Genomic DNA, 16534 nt, shown 5'->3' with positions numbered 1-16534 from the left:
AGGCCTACTTTAACGAATGAAACCAGTGATTCTCAACCCTTTTCATTTGAAAGACCCCCAGTTTGAAGAGGCCACGGACCCACATTTGATTCCATACCTGCGAAGTACCAACACTCCTGAATTGAATTTAGCAAGAGACTCCTGAATGTTTACCCTTTGAGTGCTTCTGAATTGTAATTTCTCCTGTAAATATCCTTAATTATAGACAACTCAACCCACACTCAAGACTATCATAGAAGAATTTTATCGAGTCTGACTTTTACTTTCGTATCTATATGCAAAAGTCAAAATCGATAAAATACATAGATGATAGTCTTCATCCAAGGCTAGGTAAATGTGAGCATGCCCATGGCCAAAGTATTTTTTAAGTTGTGACACCAAAGCTTTTCTGATTCAGATATCACATCCTTTACGGAGTATAGGATCACTTTCTACCAGAGCCTTCCATCTGCTACTGTATCCAATATACAATGAATATCCTACTGTCTCTCAAAGACGAAAATAATAATAATAATAGAGTAATGCCTTAACCTTGTACTCCAAACCATCAGCCTCTCAACAGTTACCACAGTAATGTTTAAGGTATATATTCTAACATGATTAATGAATGATTGGATAATCCTGCTAGAACACGCATTCAACAGTCAATTTATCATAACAATCGAATTCTCACTCACACACATACACACACGCACATGCACACACACAACCTGTCTGTCTAGCAGGGACCCCCAGGTGTCACAGAGAAGTAGTTTTATCTTTTGCACAGAGACTAGGGACATGGCTCTTGGTCTGTAGTGCAAACCAACTTTTTAACTTGAAACAGCTTTTACACAGGCTGACCCTAAACAGTAACAGCTACTCTGACACAGGAACAGATTCAAATCACCTTACAGCCGTGGTGTCCCATCAGTCAAAGAATACCTGGCATATAGGCCCTCTTTGGTACACAATCCTGTGTTTAGTAGAACTGAAGTGTCAAAGTGTACAAATGGTCCCATAAGGTAAAGTTTCAGACTATGCTGGCGACAGTATTTAACTCTTCTTTGGGCATGGAGTTGGGGATAAGATTTGCAGGTCCCAGATGATCTTGAATACATCAAAATACACCTGGTTGCAGTTAGGGTGCCTCTTGTTTTCTCTTTAACAATTTAAGAGTTGAAAGCATTCTAAACAGAAATGTAAATGTACAGCAGGATGTATCATTTGCCTCAATTTCACTTTCCTGTAGGAAAAACCGTGTAGAATTTTGGTAGAACCTTTGGTTGGGTTGAACCTGGTCTGGTCATGATATAGCCTACTGTAAGTCTAAATATTGTCCAACAAATGCATCTCAATATCTGTTGCTTCCGTTTCTAGCAAACTGGAAGAAGCGATTCCATTCACTCAGTCTCACCGCATGGTTAAAACGGGTCTCAAAATCACACTTAGCACAAGCGAACACTAACTGATTCTGGCAATAAATATTATCTGCTTTGTTTGCGTTCATGTGCTAAAAACTGTGATTTTGAGACGTCTCACCATATAATGACACCGCTTAACCGTACAAAACCTGTTTATCCATACAATGAGCCCCCCCGTTTCCATACGATGACATCTGTTTGGACCTACGTATATCGTGGCCTGAAACAGTAGCTGCACAACCCAATGTCCAACCAAAGTTCAATGTGACCGGGGACGCATCTGCGTCTCATTTTAAGATTTCTTTGGGCTATTCAAAAATAGCAGATCTACAAGCTCATAGCGCGGCACCGAGTGCCGCGCTACGAGCTTGTAGATCTGCTATTTTTGAAAAATCTTGAAAACATATTTTCCAATTTTTTTTCAAAAAACTGTTGAGATTTAGATTTTTTTAAAGAATCGCCTCAGGTCTTAATGGGTTAAAGTCTGAGTGAAAACATGTCACCAGGTCCATGTTCACTGTCAAGAGTTACATGAACACTCCTAACATCCATATTCAGATACACCTGCTGGCAAAGGCTTGAATCCCACTAGAGCCTTCTCTCTTCAAATACACTGTCCCCATTTCAACGTTTCCTACAATCGGTCTCTATGAAGAAACCATTCAGAAGGGGCCTTGCTGCCATAAGCACCCGTTCCCAGCGTCATACGTGACCTGTGTGTGACCTTCAGCACTGGCAGGGTCCAGTGGTGGAAGAAGTACTCAGATTAGATTTTTTTTTTACTTAAGTAAAAGTAGTAACACTACCAATGCAGTACCTGTATAAAAGTACTCTGTTACAAGTAAAAGTCCTGTATTCAAATTTGGCTTGAGTAGAAGTACAAAAGTATTGGTATCAAAATATGCTTACAGGACGAAAAAATATCCTATCTACAAGCTCAAATAGCCTAAGTATAAAATAGGGCTTAAGTGGTTAACGCATGTTTTGTATTTAATATAATTTTTTTTTAATAATTGCAAAGTAAATTTACAAATAATTGTAGTGGAGTAAAAGCACAATATTTGCCTCTGAGCTGAAACGGAGTAGTACTACTGAAAATGGGAAATACTCAAGTAAAGTAAAAATAAATAAATAAATTATACCATACTTGAGTAAATGTACTTAGTTACTTTCCACCACTGGCAGGGTCATGGGTCATGTACAGGAAGGAAAGCAGAGATCTGATGGTTGTTTGACCTTGGTGTGCAAAAGTATATTCTTTATTCTTATTATATATCCAACTTTTATTTTGCCCCGGCCCCCTCCCGCACCCCGACCCCCCCCCCCCCCAACCCAGTGGCAGACTGACGCCATTGGTCAATGCTGCCCGCCACCGGTCGCCGTCACTGTTACAATAGCCAATCGGAGCTCACCTGCTGAGAGAAGGCAACCGAACAAAGTAGAGCAGAAAAAAGAGGGTCATTTTTCAGTTTGTTTTTTCTTTTTCTTGTTAAATAGTAATAAATACATGGAGATGCAGTGGGTCTTAACTTGATCCTTTTTCTCTGAAGCAGGAGGGTTAAAAAGTTCTCATTTCTGGGTTTTGTTTTGTTTTTTTTATTTCTTTTTTTTTATTTTTTTTATTTTATTTATCTCTTTATTGATCTGTGTTGGTTTCTTTAGCAGCAATCCGGACCAGTTGTCATGGTGATTAGCAGCGCAGAGAGGAGGAGATATCTGGAGGAGAGGAGAGGAGAGAAGGATGAAGAGGGAGAGTGGGGGTTAGTGGGGGGCAGGAGGGCTTCAGAGTGTCCCATCACGTCCCTTCACCCCCCCACCACCACACCCCCGCGTCTCCTCCATCCTTCCCTCTCTTCGTGCTCCTGAACAGGGAAGGAGGGAGGGAGAAATAAAATAAAATAAAAATTATAAAACCGAGAGACAGAGGGAAGTGACTGAATCCAAACCTCAGTCCTGTTTCTGAAGAGAGAGAGAGAGAGAGCAGAGGGAGATAAGGAGACAACAAGAGCAGAGAAGTGTTTTGTTTTTTCCTTCCAATAAAACCGGGAGAAATTCCTGCCTTTCAGTGTGTGTGTGTGTGTGTGTGTGTGTGTGTGTGTGTGTGTGTGTGTGTGTGTGTGTGTGCGCGTTAGCCGTGGCTAGCTGCCACACTGACTGCTAGTCCCCCAAAAGGCTCAGTACATTAAAACCACTATGTAACAAAACATGTGTGTGTGTAGCGGTACATCTTGTCCCAGCAGAAGTCAAAGCTATAAATAGCCGTCAACGGAACAGGATGGCAGTATGTGTATATATATATGTGTGTGTGTATGTCTGAATAAATTAAATAATTTTCAGTCCAAACTCCCAGATAACTCCATAACTGGCTGAATTTAAAAACATTTCTCTCTCTCTCCTTTCATCACAATCTGTCCTTCACAGCCCTTCCCTCCCTCCTTCTCTCCTTCTCTCCTCCTCTCAAGGCGTGAACAAACAACCAAGTACAACACACAACTCCTCAAACCACAAAAAAAAACAAATCAAATAATAATATTAAACAACAACAGTAATAATAATAATAACAATAATATTAATAAAAACAAACTTGTCTTGAATTGTTCTGTTCAAATTACAGTCACACGCCCCTCCCCCCCTCTCCCTCTGCCTTCAAAGAAAGAAAAAAACTAACTCAATGAAAAAGGATAAAAAGGAGACCCCCCCCCTCCCCTCCCTCGCCTCCTCCTTCCTCTTCGTCCTCCTCTTCTTCCTCCTCTCATGCAGAAAAAACCGTCTCCTTCAGCTCAAAGTTCACCTCTTCAAGTCTCTGAACTCTGGCTGTGTGTGTGGGCTATATGTCTGTTCCAACTCGTGTTGTGTGTGTGTGTGTGTGTGTGTGTGTGTGTGTGTGTGTGTGTGTGTGTGTGTGTGTGTGTGCGCGTGTAGGTGGTGTGTATGCTGTAGTAGTTGTCGTTGTTAAAGTCGTATGGCTTTAGGGCGTGGTTCAGGGTTTATCAAGAGTTGGCCGCCCCTTCGTCTGAGTCCGGCCTCCCCCTGCCGCCCCCCGCCGGGTTGTTGTTGTTGGAGGCGGGGTAATAGTCCTCGGGGGGCGGGGCTTGCGGCCCCGGGGCGCCGGGGGCCGTCCGAGTCCGGAAGGCGGACAGTCCGATTGGCAGAGCCAAGGGCAGGGAGGCGGAGCCGAACTGCGAGGCCTCCATGGAAGACACCGCCCCCCCCAGGTGGTGCAGCCCCAGGGACACGCCCACATCCATGCTGTCACCCATCTGGGGGGAGGTTCCCTGCTGGGGCCCACCCCCTCCGACGCCGGTCTGCCCGCTCTGCCGCAGGCCCCGCCCGCCGTTGCCGTGGTGACTGTAGACGGGGTGGGGGTGGTGGGGCGCGTCCAGGAAGTGGCGCTGGTGCTGCTGGGAGGCGGCCGGCTTGTGGAGCAGCAGCTGGGTGTATGCTGGGTCCTGACCACCACCTCCACCCTCTCCACCTGTCCACAACCTCATCTGCTGCTGGGAGGGAGCCTGTGCATGGATGGATGGATGGATGGATGGATGGATGGTGAGAGAGAAAGGAAAGGGAGAGACGAATGTGAGTATTTAGTGAGGAAGGAGAGAGATTCTTCCTGCCACCTTGACTTGAACAGTGGTTCTCAAACATTTTCATTTCAAGGGCCCCCAGTTTGGTATGAATTAGGCCTCGGACCCCCAAGGGTCCATTTGGTTCCATTTGGTTCCACACTCTCACACGTACAGACCCGCAAGTGTCATTCAGTTCCCAACTATCAATAATTTTGCTGGGGACCCCCTGGAACCGCCTCAAGGACCCCTGGGGGTCCCTGGACACCACTTTGAGAACCACTGGACTTGAGGAATGCTCATATTGTGGTCTGAAGGCCCACATTGAATGTGGCGTGTTCACACGGGCAAAATGGCAGGTTTGCGACCAAAACAAAGCACTATGTTTAGCTTCAGTTGCCGTAGTGGTCGAAGGCTGGCCTACTGAACTAGTCGGAGCCTCGTTCAAAGCCCGCCAGTAAACCGCTGCCATTTCCTTCATTTCGCAAGCTAGCTAACGAACATACCCCAAGTCACAGCAGTGAGCATACAGACATTTGCTTGCAGAACCACATACAATTGAATTTAAAGTATATGTACTGCAAGCTGAAGTGTGTTACTAACCTGAGGTCAGGTCATTAGGATAGGGTTGTGCGCCGTTTAACCGAACTTTTAAATGACTAATTAATTTGAATATTATAAAACAATTGTTCCTAGTACAATGCTGAAGTGCTCTAATTGTGCAGCACAAGTGTTGTCTGTTGTTGTTTTTCAAAGAGACTGCACATGTATATTAGGTCTAGTATAGAATGCACACTGCTTCTTCTACCAAAGAGAGTGGAAATGACAGTAATGCTGACATGTGGCACTGCAAGCATTGATTTGCACAACCAAGATGACACAGTAGCTCACTTTAACACACAAAACGCAGACAGTTACTCCATCAAGTGTGTGTGTTACTGTGTTACTGAAGTCAGGTCATATCGTTGCTGTCGGCCAGAAACCTTGTGTCACCATATTTATGACTTTTTTTAAATATTGTTTTATTGTAAATTAATGCCCTGCTTTGTCGTGCAAGAGTGTTGCACAAAAGTAGCAGAAACAGACGATCTACAAGCTCAACGCAAGGCCATTTTCACTATTTCTGAAAAACGATAAAAGTGAAAGTGGTAAAAGTGGGTTTTATCGATATTGAACCAATGAAAAGTATTAATCGGATCCATTGGAAACACAGGGTTCTTTATTCCATTTCCAGAAAAGTAATGGTTTTGGACATACAAGGTTTTTGCCCCGACAGCCACGATTATGTTACTGGCCTGTGGGATGGTCATATCACAGAGTGTGTCAGTGACCTGAGGTCAGGTCATACTGTATGTGTTTCTGGCATTTTTCAACTACAATTGATTGATTGAATACTTTTTTTTAGTCAAAGATGTAAACAGCAAGGAAGTACAGTAACACTTGGGCTGAAAGGACGACACAAAAAAAAGGTCCTGGGGACTTGTTTCTATTGTGGTAAACTATGTAAACAAAACAGTCCCCAGGACTGTTTTGTTATGAACAGTAACCCCCATAACCTTCCCGAAACTTTCCAGAGCCTGTGATGTTTTTAATTTTATTTTTTTCAAATTTCCATTAAAATCAGAACCACCCCTGAAGGGAGAGGTATGTCCTAAAAACAACAACAAAAAAGAAACAAATAAAAAAGGAAAAATAGATGGCTATTTTACCTTTTTTCTATCTTTCTTTTTGTTGTTGTTGTTTTGTTTTAAAATAACTCAGGGTTAGTGCTACCTCCTGAGTAGGGGACCAAATTAGGCTCCGAGAACATTATCTGAAACTGAGCCATAGCGTAGGGCAGAGTTCTTAACCCATGACGACCTGGAACGCATCGGTGTCACTTTAGATTTCTTTGGCTATTCAAAAATAGCAGATATACAAGCTCATAAAAGTGCCGCGCTATGAGCTTGTAGATCTGCTATTTTTTGAAAAATCTTGAAAACGTATTTCTTTAAAAAAAAACGTTAGGATTTAGAAAACATTTTTAAGAATCGCCTCAGGTCTTAATGGGTTAATTTCAAGGACCCCATAACTCTCAGAGTTACAGACCCCGTAAGGGGTCCATTTGGAAACCCCCTCAAGGAACCCTGAGGGTCTCTCTGGACCCCACTTTGAGTACCACTGGGCCGTACGGAAACAAGTCCAGAACCTGTGAAACATGTTCTACTGGTACAACACGGTTCACTTAGTTCTTGTAATTGAACGGAGAGCCATTAGTGAGCTAGAGGTCAGGGGTCACATGTGTGTTACTAACCTGAGGGCTGGTCATATCGTAGTCTGAGTGTGTGACAGCAGAGTTGTAGTAGCGGTTACTGTAGCGGTAGTTTCGGTTGTCGTTGGAAGAACCGCTGGAACCACCTAGAAGAAAATGATGAAAACCAATAACTCTTTAACTTCTTCAAAATGTACAATTGTTGTATATTTTCAGGAATATTTGTATGCATTTCCGGTGTGTGAAACACGTTGTTGTGTTTTCCCCCTGTGTATCAAATATCATCGCTGTCAGGTGGAAACCTGTTATGTCCAAAACAGTCACTTTTCAGGATCCAAATGTAAAAATAACAAAAATAGCAGATCTACAAGCTCAAAACGCGTCGCGTTTTGAGCTTGTAGATGGGCTATTTTTGCTACTTGTGTGTGACAGTGTAGTATGAGGAAGCATACTATACATATTCATTTACGGAAGAAAAAAAAAAGTATGGAGAATAACAGGTTTCTGCGAGACAGCGACGATTTACTGTACAAACAAAGTTTGACTTGCTAGCTATAAATCATTGTATCTGTACTTATTACCAGTGTTTGTTAGTGTGTTACCTTTGGTGTCGTATGCCTGCACTGTCCCTATCAATTATTAACATAAACCACTGCACAGAATTGCATTGAATTTTCTAATATTTATTGAATTTATAAATATAAAAATGCATGTTACTTCATTTCATAAAGATTTAATGTATCAATACTTTTATTCAAAACCATTCAGCTGGCGAGCTGACAGATTACTCGCACCCTACACTCGCTGGCTGTACCAACATTGCGCTGTTACCACGGCGACCGCTCCCAGTCAGCTGTTGCCAGGGTGACTAGCAGCTGTAGCTGTGCTGATGAGCTGTTGCCATGGTAACTGTTGTTTAACTGTAGACTGGAGAGGGAGAGAGAACTGGCTGCAGAACTGAGAGAGAGAGAGCGAGAGAGAGAGAGAGAGAATGTGTGTGTGTGTGTGCGTGTGTGTGTGTGTGTGTGTGTGTGTGTGTGTGTGTGTGTGTGTGTGTGTGTGTGTGTGTGTGTGCGCGCGCGCGCGCGCGCGCGCGCGCATATATTACTACACTTATGAGGGTCAAATGCCCCGACAAGATATTGTCAGGAGAATTGTCCAGGTCCTCACAAGAGAAATGGTTGTTTTATAGTGAAAAAAATACTTTAGGATTACAATAATGAAAAGATTGAGGTTATTAACAGGCATTTAGAGGTTAGGTTTAGGGGTTAGGGTTGGTGTTACTATGGCTGATTTATACTTAGTTGTGCACCGATAATATCCTATAAGCGTGATCGGCTACCTTCAGCTTTAAGGGTTAAGGTTAATTTTTGCTAAAATATTAGGATATGTTCATGCTAGAAGTGTGTGTGTGTGTGTGTGTGTGTGTGTGTGTGTGTGTGTGTGTGTGTGTGTGTGTGTGTGTGTGTGTGTGTGTGTGTGTGTGTGTGTGTGTGTGTGTGTGTGTGTGTGTGTGTGTGTGTGTGTGTGTGTGTGTGTGTATATGTACCAGAGCTGGACACAGAGCTGGTGGTGGAGGTGGAGTGGGAGTGGTCCATGGCAGGAGAGGTGGATGTAGATGAACTGGTGTTGGTTCCTTCATCTGTTGTCTTTTTAAAGAAGTTGTGCTGCAGAGCGTAGAAGGGCGTGATGCGGCTCTTAGGGTCGTAGTCCAGCATGCGCAGGATCAGGTCTGGACACACAAAGACATTATGTTAACCCGTTCAATCCGGGAACGCTTCTACAAATGTCTTCTAAATCCTAACGGTTTTCTGAAAACCGTATGTTGCTTATAATATCAGTGGTTCTCAAACTTTTACATGTCAAAGGACGTGTAAAAGGATCTTAAAATATTTAATATAACAAAATATTTTGTTCCAGGGACCCCCAAAAGCAAAGATTTGAGTTACAAAAAAAAGATTTGCATACATTTTCATGATTTTTAATAGCAGCTATTTTTTTTTTTTTTGAATAGCCAAAGTATAAAATAATGGCTATCCACAAGTTTCCCAGGGCGTTGTGGGCATCACTTCCTGTCGGTTTGATCAGGTATCAGGGATGAAATTGACAGGAAGCGATGCCCACAACGCCCTAGGAAACTCGTGGATAGCTAAAATAAAAAATGACACAGATGCGTCCCCGGATTGAATGGGTTAATGCTATTGCTAACACCGCTCCTGGCGCTGTTACTATGATGATTTTCCGTCTACATGAAATCTCTTCGCCAAATAGAGCCGATCTGCAACGCGTTGTGAGCTTGTAGATCTGCTACTTTTGGCTAATGTTCCCTCCATTAATCAATCAATGCTGGGGTTCAAGTGTTTAACTTATACTCCCGTCGTACAACGGTGTCGTTCGCCGGAAATAGCAGATCTATAAGCTCACAAGGCTGTCACATGGGCTATTTCCAGCGAGCCACTCACCCACCATCGTCTAATGCAGTGGTTCTCAAAGGAGGGTTCCAGGGGTCCCCAGCTAAATGAGTTCAAAATCAGTTTAACCACTTTAACCCTATTTTATAGTTCAAAAATAGCAGACCCACAAGCTCACAACGGGTGCGACGTGTTGAGCGCTTGTAGGTCTGCTATTTTTACATCTTCTTTTATGGGGATCCCTGGCCAAATACATATTAACTTGATGGGTCCTTCACATGAAAATGTTTGAGAACCACTGGTGTAATGAAGCATACATCAGTCTTTACTACTGCTGCCACTACTGTCACTAATACAACCGCTATGGGCAACTTACCTTTGAACTTCAGATAGTCACAGGGGGCATGGCCTGCTTCACCTGCCCGCCTCCCCCCTGGCCCTCCTGTCTCCACCCCCAAGATCTCATGGAGACGCCGCGTGGCTGGGGGCTTGTACTCCTGCCACACACACACACACACACACACAATGTTAATGGATGATAAAGTATCAAGTTGTCCTGACTTCCTGTTGAGGGTCACCTTTTTTGGGCGGTGAAACCGCCCCTATAAGTGAGGTTTGGAAATTTGTACAATTATCCTGCGCTGTGATTGGCAAAATTATCCCGCCTAACCCTGCACCGTGATTGGCCAATCACAATCTATTCAGGACTGTGATTGGCCAGTGTCACATGACACATGTGCATAGCCCTATATAAGAAACCATAACTTTAAAAAAACCCATTAATTGTTTTTTTTTAAGTTATGGTTTCGTCCATCATAAAGAGTGTTTCAATAAATGTATTTATTTTTTGTACATGATTGGTTGACTCCATTCAGTATTGTGATTAGCTAGCAAGACACCGCCCACTTCACACAGGGTGTGATTTTTTTTTTAGACATGCTAATTGTGCAGATCTACAGTATGCTGGTTTGCACTCTACTTATGACAGGGTTCATGCCTCTCATTCCGATTTTACACTTGTAAGTCTCTATGGATCAGTGGTTCTCAACTTGTGGGTCGGGACCCCCAGGGGGGTCCCCACATGATTTGGGGGGGGGGGGGGTCCCCACATGACAGTAAAGTGACAATTTAAGGACTTTTAAGACCTTTTTAATACCTTAAAAAAAAAGAAATGAAATGAAAAAAGACCATTTACTGCATCAAAGTAATCAACAAACTATACTATAAAAACTGGTCAAACATTGGCCAAATTGTCAAATAATATCAGAAAGAGGCAAAAATTGTGAAAATAGCTGATCTACAAGCTTACAGGTTGAGAGGTTGTAGATCGGCTATTTTCACAATATTTATCTGTGGAACAGAGTCAAACTAAATCTAATGCCTACAATTACAAGTGCTTGTCAGGGTGGGAGGTCCCCAGTTAACATAATTATTTTGGGGGGGCCACAGCTCAAATATGATTAATTTGGGGGGTCCCCAGTTCAAATATGATTATTTTGGGGGGTCCCCAGTTTAAATACGATTATTTTGGGGAGGGTCATGGCCTGAAAAGGTTAAGGACCACTGCTCTGGATAAGAGCGTCTGCTTAATCTCAAACTGTGGTTGTGTTGATCAGGTGACTTCCTGGTGAGTGTTGGCTGAAGGTTATGTTGAGGTGAAGGTACCTTCTTAACGTCCTTGTTCTTCTTAACCGTCCACAGCCCGTCTGACAACTTGTCAAAATACTTCCTGGCTTTAGGAGCAGCGTCCAACATGTGACTCGGGGGAACGCCCAGAACCTCTACGATCTTATTCATCTGGTCCACCTACACACACACACCCCACAAACAACCACACACACACACACACACACACACACACACACACACACACACACACACACACACACACACACACACACACACACACACACACACACACACACACACACACACACACACACACACACACACACACACACACACACACACACACAGGTGGAAAGACAGGGAAGTTGATTAGCGCACCAGAGAATTCTACTTTCTTATTAATTTGCTCTAACTCGACCAGATGATGATAATATAATACATAGATTAAACAACCTTAACTGACTTAATTAAACATCCAATTACATGATTAATATTAACACATTCCACGCCAGAGTTTAATATCATAATGTACTCACCAGTGCCAGCGATTTATTGTTGTTTTTTTAGTTTTTTTCACGTCGCCACAGACCTCGCTAAATACCTTAAGACGCACGTTAAACTGTTTGTAGACACACAGGGTAGCTGTGTGAGTGGCCCAGAGAAGACCGTTTCGATCGGCGACATTCCATTTTGCAGTAGTCGCGGTTTATGTTAGACAAAAAAAGTCCGAGATAATGGCGGATTAGGGGAAGATTTAGAGCGACGGCGGGTGGCAACGAAAATCTCCGGATACGGATATTTCCATATCCGGGTGTGCTACAATGAAATGTGTCACTGCGAGGGAGGCCTACAATGAAATGTGAACCTGCGAGAAAAAAAAAAAAAAGACCACTTCGCGTAGAACTACGCGACTGGCACGCAATGTGTTAACACATAATAATGCATACATGTGTCATATTCCACACTGTCAGGAGTCTCACAACACTAGCTGGTATGGACCCCTGTTGTCTGAGTTGTGTGTGGGAGTGTGTGTGCGCGCGCGTGCGTGTGCGTGCGTGCGTGCGTGTCTGTGTGTGTGTGTGTGTGTGTGTGTGTGTGTGTGTGTGTGTGTGTGTGTGTGTGTGTGTGTGTGTGTGTGTGTGTGTGTGTGTGTGTGTGTGTGTGTGTGTGTGTGTGTAGTGGCATGGGTACCTCATTGGACCCACTGAAGAGGGGCTCTCCAGTGTGCATTTCCACCAGGATACAACCCAGCGACCACATGTCAATGGCCAGGTCGTACGGCATCCCCAACAAAACCTCAGGAGAACGATAGAACCTGCTCTGGATGTACTGGTAGATCTGAGAGGGAGAGAGAGAGGGAGAGAGAGATTAAGCCTTCATTTATACCAGTGATTCTGAACCTGTTTCATTCAAGGACCCCCAATGTGATATGCATTAGAGAGCTGCATTTGATACCTTTAAAAAATATATATACACCTCTGGGACCCCAATCTACACTGTAAAATGATAACACTGAGTGTACAAATGGAAGCAAATGGAACCCGTGAGAGTCCATTTGGTTCCATTTGTACACGTACACCTTGGACCTAGCCTGACACTCAGCCTGAATTTTCATTTCGTTTCACTCCATTATTCAGTCTGAAAGCCCTCTCAATGCAGCGGAGTTCTGAGATGGGGGCGTGGCCAAAGTGGGACTCCACTATGAACCAACGCGATTGGTTCATACTGGATTGTCCCGATCCCGATTCGTCGTACAGATTTTCAACCGAGAACCACCCGCCTTCGAAAGCGTCACCAGACCCTGAATGCTAGGCAAAGGATTCAGGGGGTGGAGCCAGGCTACCTTGGACCCTTACAGACCTGTAAGGGTCCATTTGGACCACTGGTGGTCCCTCGACCCAATGTTGCTAAACAGTGATTTATACCACAGCTTTTCAACAACATAACCAACCAAACTGAGTCATAAAATATGTTAAGTGAGTCTCTATTGATGTAGTGACAATTAAAACACAATAATACTTAACTCATACTCCATTGACCAGATTCACACGGCGGCCATTTTGGAATTTTACATTGAAAGTGCCACCCGTTGCTGTGGCAACCGGGGTGGCACTTCCTTAACTTAATTATAGCAATATGGCCGCCGTGTGAATATGGTCTATTGTATGCCAGTGTTCCGTTCCGAAAAAAGCAGATTCCCAAGCTCACAACGCGTCGTGACGCAACACGTTGTGAGCTTGTAGATCTGCTATTTTCAGCACGCAGGAGGCTAAGAGGCAATACATGATTCCAATCTCATCCTGAAACCACTGGGACCTTGAATGTGCCTGTGTGTGTGTGTGCGCGTGTGCGTGTGTGTGTGTGTGTGTGTGTGTGTTTATGTATACATACACAGATATATACTGTACACTAGGGCTGCAAAATATCTAGAAAATGTACCATCATCGCAATATCAACATGCACAATATACATGCTTGAAATGCAATAAATGATCAATACGTTTAGTCAATCACACTGGAACTACTAATTATTTAACTTTGTTATCTATTTCAACAATCCAGTTTTAAAGGAAGTTTCTGGTTTCATGATCAATAGCAGCTGTAGTCAGGTGCAATGTTTTCAATAAAACCAAGTTATTAGGATGGAAATATACAGTAATCCATTTCTTTCTTTCTTCTTCTTTTTTTTCATCATTGTCTGGGTTCTAATGTTAGCAGCAAACCTAAGGCAAAAAGTGTTTACTTCAGGGGCGCCAATGGCCTAGTAGTCGGGGCGCATACCACATATAGGCTCTGATGCAGCAGCTTGCTGCTAATCAATATAACAAATGCTATTATTGCATGTTGTATGTTTTCAATTTCGTGCAGTCCTGCTGTACACACATAAAAAGTTTTAATACCAATATAAACTATTAGAGAATATCTTAAAATGAACCTCAACTTCCATTTACATTTTTTATTGACTGTAGAGTGAAAGCGTGAATTGACTCTGGTGTGAGTCAACATTGCTGCAATTTAAGCTGTTGACCACAGTGAGGCGCTGTGGCCTGACAGTTTATATTCAGAATCAGAATTATTTTTTGGCCAAGTACATACTTTAAAGCTATTTGACCTACAGTATAGGTTCACACAGTAATACACATGGGTGTGTGTGGGTGTGTGTGTGTGTGTGTGTGTGTGTGTGTGTGTGTGTGTGTGTGTGTGTGTGTGTGTGTGTGTGTGTGTGTGTGTGTGTGTGTGTGCGCGCGTGCATGCGTGTGCATGCGTGTGCATGCGTGTGTGTGTTGCTCACCCTCTGTCCCAGCTGACAGGATGATCCAAAGTCAACTATTTTGATGGCAGATCTTTTAGGGTTACACAGTAAGATGTTCTCTGGTTTCAGATCGCAGTGGATTATTGACAGCTCTGGAGTGGCCAGGAATAATAATGCTGTGGGCAAAAACCAACAAAATGATTATTATTATTATAATAATTAATACATCATGGCTTCTGAACTGGTGCTGGTATCATCTCAAAAAGCGCTGTAAACTCATCAGGATTCCTGAAAATGAGACTTGGATTGGACTATCAAGGACATTTTAATTGTCGTCAGTCAAAGTCTGTCCAGGAGATGGCGCTCCAACCTCTGAATAAATAAACAAATCCCTGTGCCTCTTCTCACAGGTCCTACCCTGTTATTTCAGTGTCACTTCTCCATTATCTGATCCTGTTCTCTGTGGATTGAGCCTTGTATTGCTGGCTTGGAATGTCTGAATTGAAGCTCACTGTATGGCTGCACTTGTCAAATTGGTTTGCTCCAAATTCGTATCCTCCACTCATGCTTAATGTACGACTTCGTTCTAGGACGGTGTTGCCTGCCGAAAATAACGCTGTACGATGAAGTACACGTTGGGCTGAACCCCAGCATCATAACTCTGGGGGGGAACGTTAGGCAAAAAATAGCAGATCTATAAGCTCACAACACATCGCTGCGACATGTTGTGAGCTTGTAGATCTGCTATTTTTTGGCAAAGAGATTCGTTGTATAGGGAATAGGAGCGCACCAAGTATAGGGGTAACTCATGTCCAATTTACTAAGTATAGAGGGTTTAAGTGGCTGATGGCTGTAGATGGGAGCCGTGTGCTTACCTGTGCAGAGCTGCTGTGCAAATTTCCTGGTTAGGTTGAGGGAGACCCCTCTGAAGTTGGTGTTCCTCAGCAGGTCGTACAGGTTGTAACTCAACAACTCAAACACCAAACACAGGTGGTTCCTGAACATAAAGTGACGCTTCAGGTGGACTATAGAGGGAGAGAGAGAGCGAGAGAAAGAGACAAGAAATAGGGGGAAAGGAAGTGAGTAGAGACAGGCGAGTATACCGCAAGCCCTGTGTACATCTGACTCCAATTAAACACTTTCAACCTGGCATTGGGCATGTCATTATAGTCAAAGGTTTTCTAAAAAAAATGACACAAAATAGGGTTAGGGTTGTCTCAATCCAACATGAAGTATATAGGGTGTAGGTGGTTTTTTAACTCCAGCCATAGCGATGTCCTCATCAAGGTTCAAGCATCCAAAGTGAAAGTTCTGGATCAGAGATGATTATGGCATATTTGAATTGATTGGTATCAAATCCCATTCCTTTGTATATTTTACCCCCATTGCACTCTGTCTGTAACAGCTGTCATATGAACACACATAATATTCCTATCATCGCCAACCATAATAATCAGTTCAGAGTGGCATCGATCTGGTATTCCATACACAAAACAAACATAAGTATTTTACTTACAATGTCACGGAGGAGCATGTCAGATTGAAAAATATGTTTTGGTGATATAGTGATCAAACATAAAAAGCAGTCTAAAAGCCACTTGTGATGTCTGCAATGTGAGCGTTTGGAGAGGCATCAAGCATATTGTACCTAAATTGGCTTGATTTTTTACTAACTTTAAAGTGCAGTTGTATTATCTAAGAAAATATGATTATTGGATTGGGATAGGTTAGGATAGGTGCTAGGTATTGGCAAATCCTCAATGTTACATTATTTGGGATCAGGGTAAAAAAAACTGTTTCAACATGTGTAGTACATGTCCTAGTATGGTATGTATATGACTGGTAGAAGCCCACCCATCTGCACCAACCTCTCAAACAAAACCTCAGGTGTTATGTAATTTCAACCTTGACCTTGATTGTGACCTTGGCCTTTGACCTTTTTGACTAAAAAGTTAATAATCTCTTTGGGAGAGCCTACAATTGATTACAAACAAGTAGGATTAATATTCTTTCCATTTATTCTCA

At 43.0% G+C, this 16534-nt stretch overlaps 1 protein-coding gene across 2 annotated transcripts in view; it reads right to left on the bottom strand.

Annotated features, from left to right (window-relative positions):
* Positions 1–2940: 2940 nt before the first annotated feature.
* The window catches only part of dyrk1b (dual-specificity tyrosine-(Y)-phosphorylation regulated kinase 1B), a 75603-nt gene continuing 62009 nt past the window's right edge, over positions 2941–16534 (bottom strand). For both annotated transcript variants that reach the window (XM_080426606.1, XM_080426605.1), the window contains exons 6-13: positions 15385–15534; positions 14549–14685; positions 12449–12595; positions 11294–11434; positions 10005–10125; positions 8767–8949; positions 7260–7363; positions 2941–4912 (exon numbers count right to left, since the gene is read on the bottom strand). In XM_080426606.1, coding sequence (XP_080282732.1) covers positions 4394–4912; positions 7260–7363; positions 8767–8949; positions 10005–10125; positions 11294–11434; positions 12449–12595; positions 14549–14685; positions 15385–15534 — 1502 coding nt within the window. In that variant the 3' untranslated portion in view covers positions 2941–4393. The remainder of the gene's footprint in view (positions 4913–7259; positions 7364–8766; positions 8950–10004; positions 10126–11293; positions 11435–12448; positions 12596–14548; positions 14686–15384; positions 15535–16534) is intronic.

The sequence above is a fragment of the Gymnoscopelus braueri genome (assembly GCF_963280865.1).
Source record: "Gymnoscopelus braueri genome assembly, chromosome: 4".
NCBI classification, from domain to species: Eukaryota; Metazoa; Chordata; class Actinopteri; order Myctophiformes; family Myctophidae; genus Gymnoscopelus; species Gymnoscopelus braueri.
The sequence above is the reverse complement of the archived record's forward strand: the minus strand, read 5'-3'. Positions and strand labels throughout refer to the sequence as shown.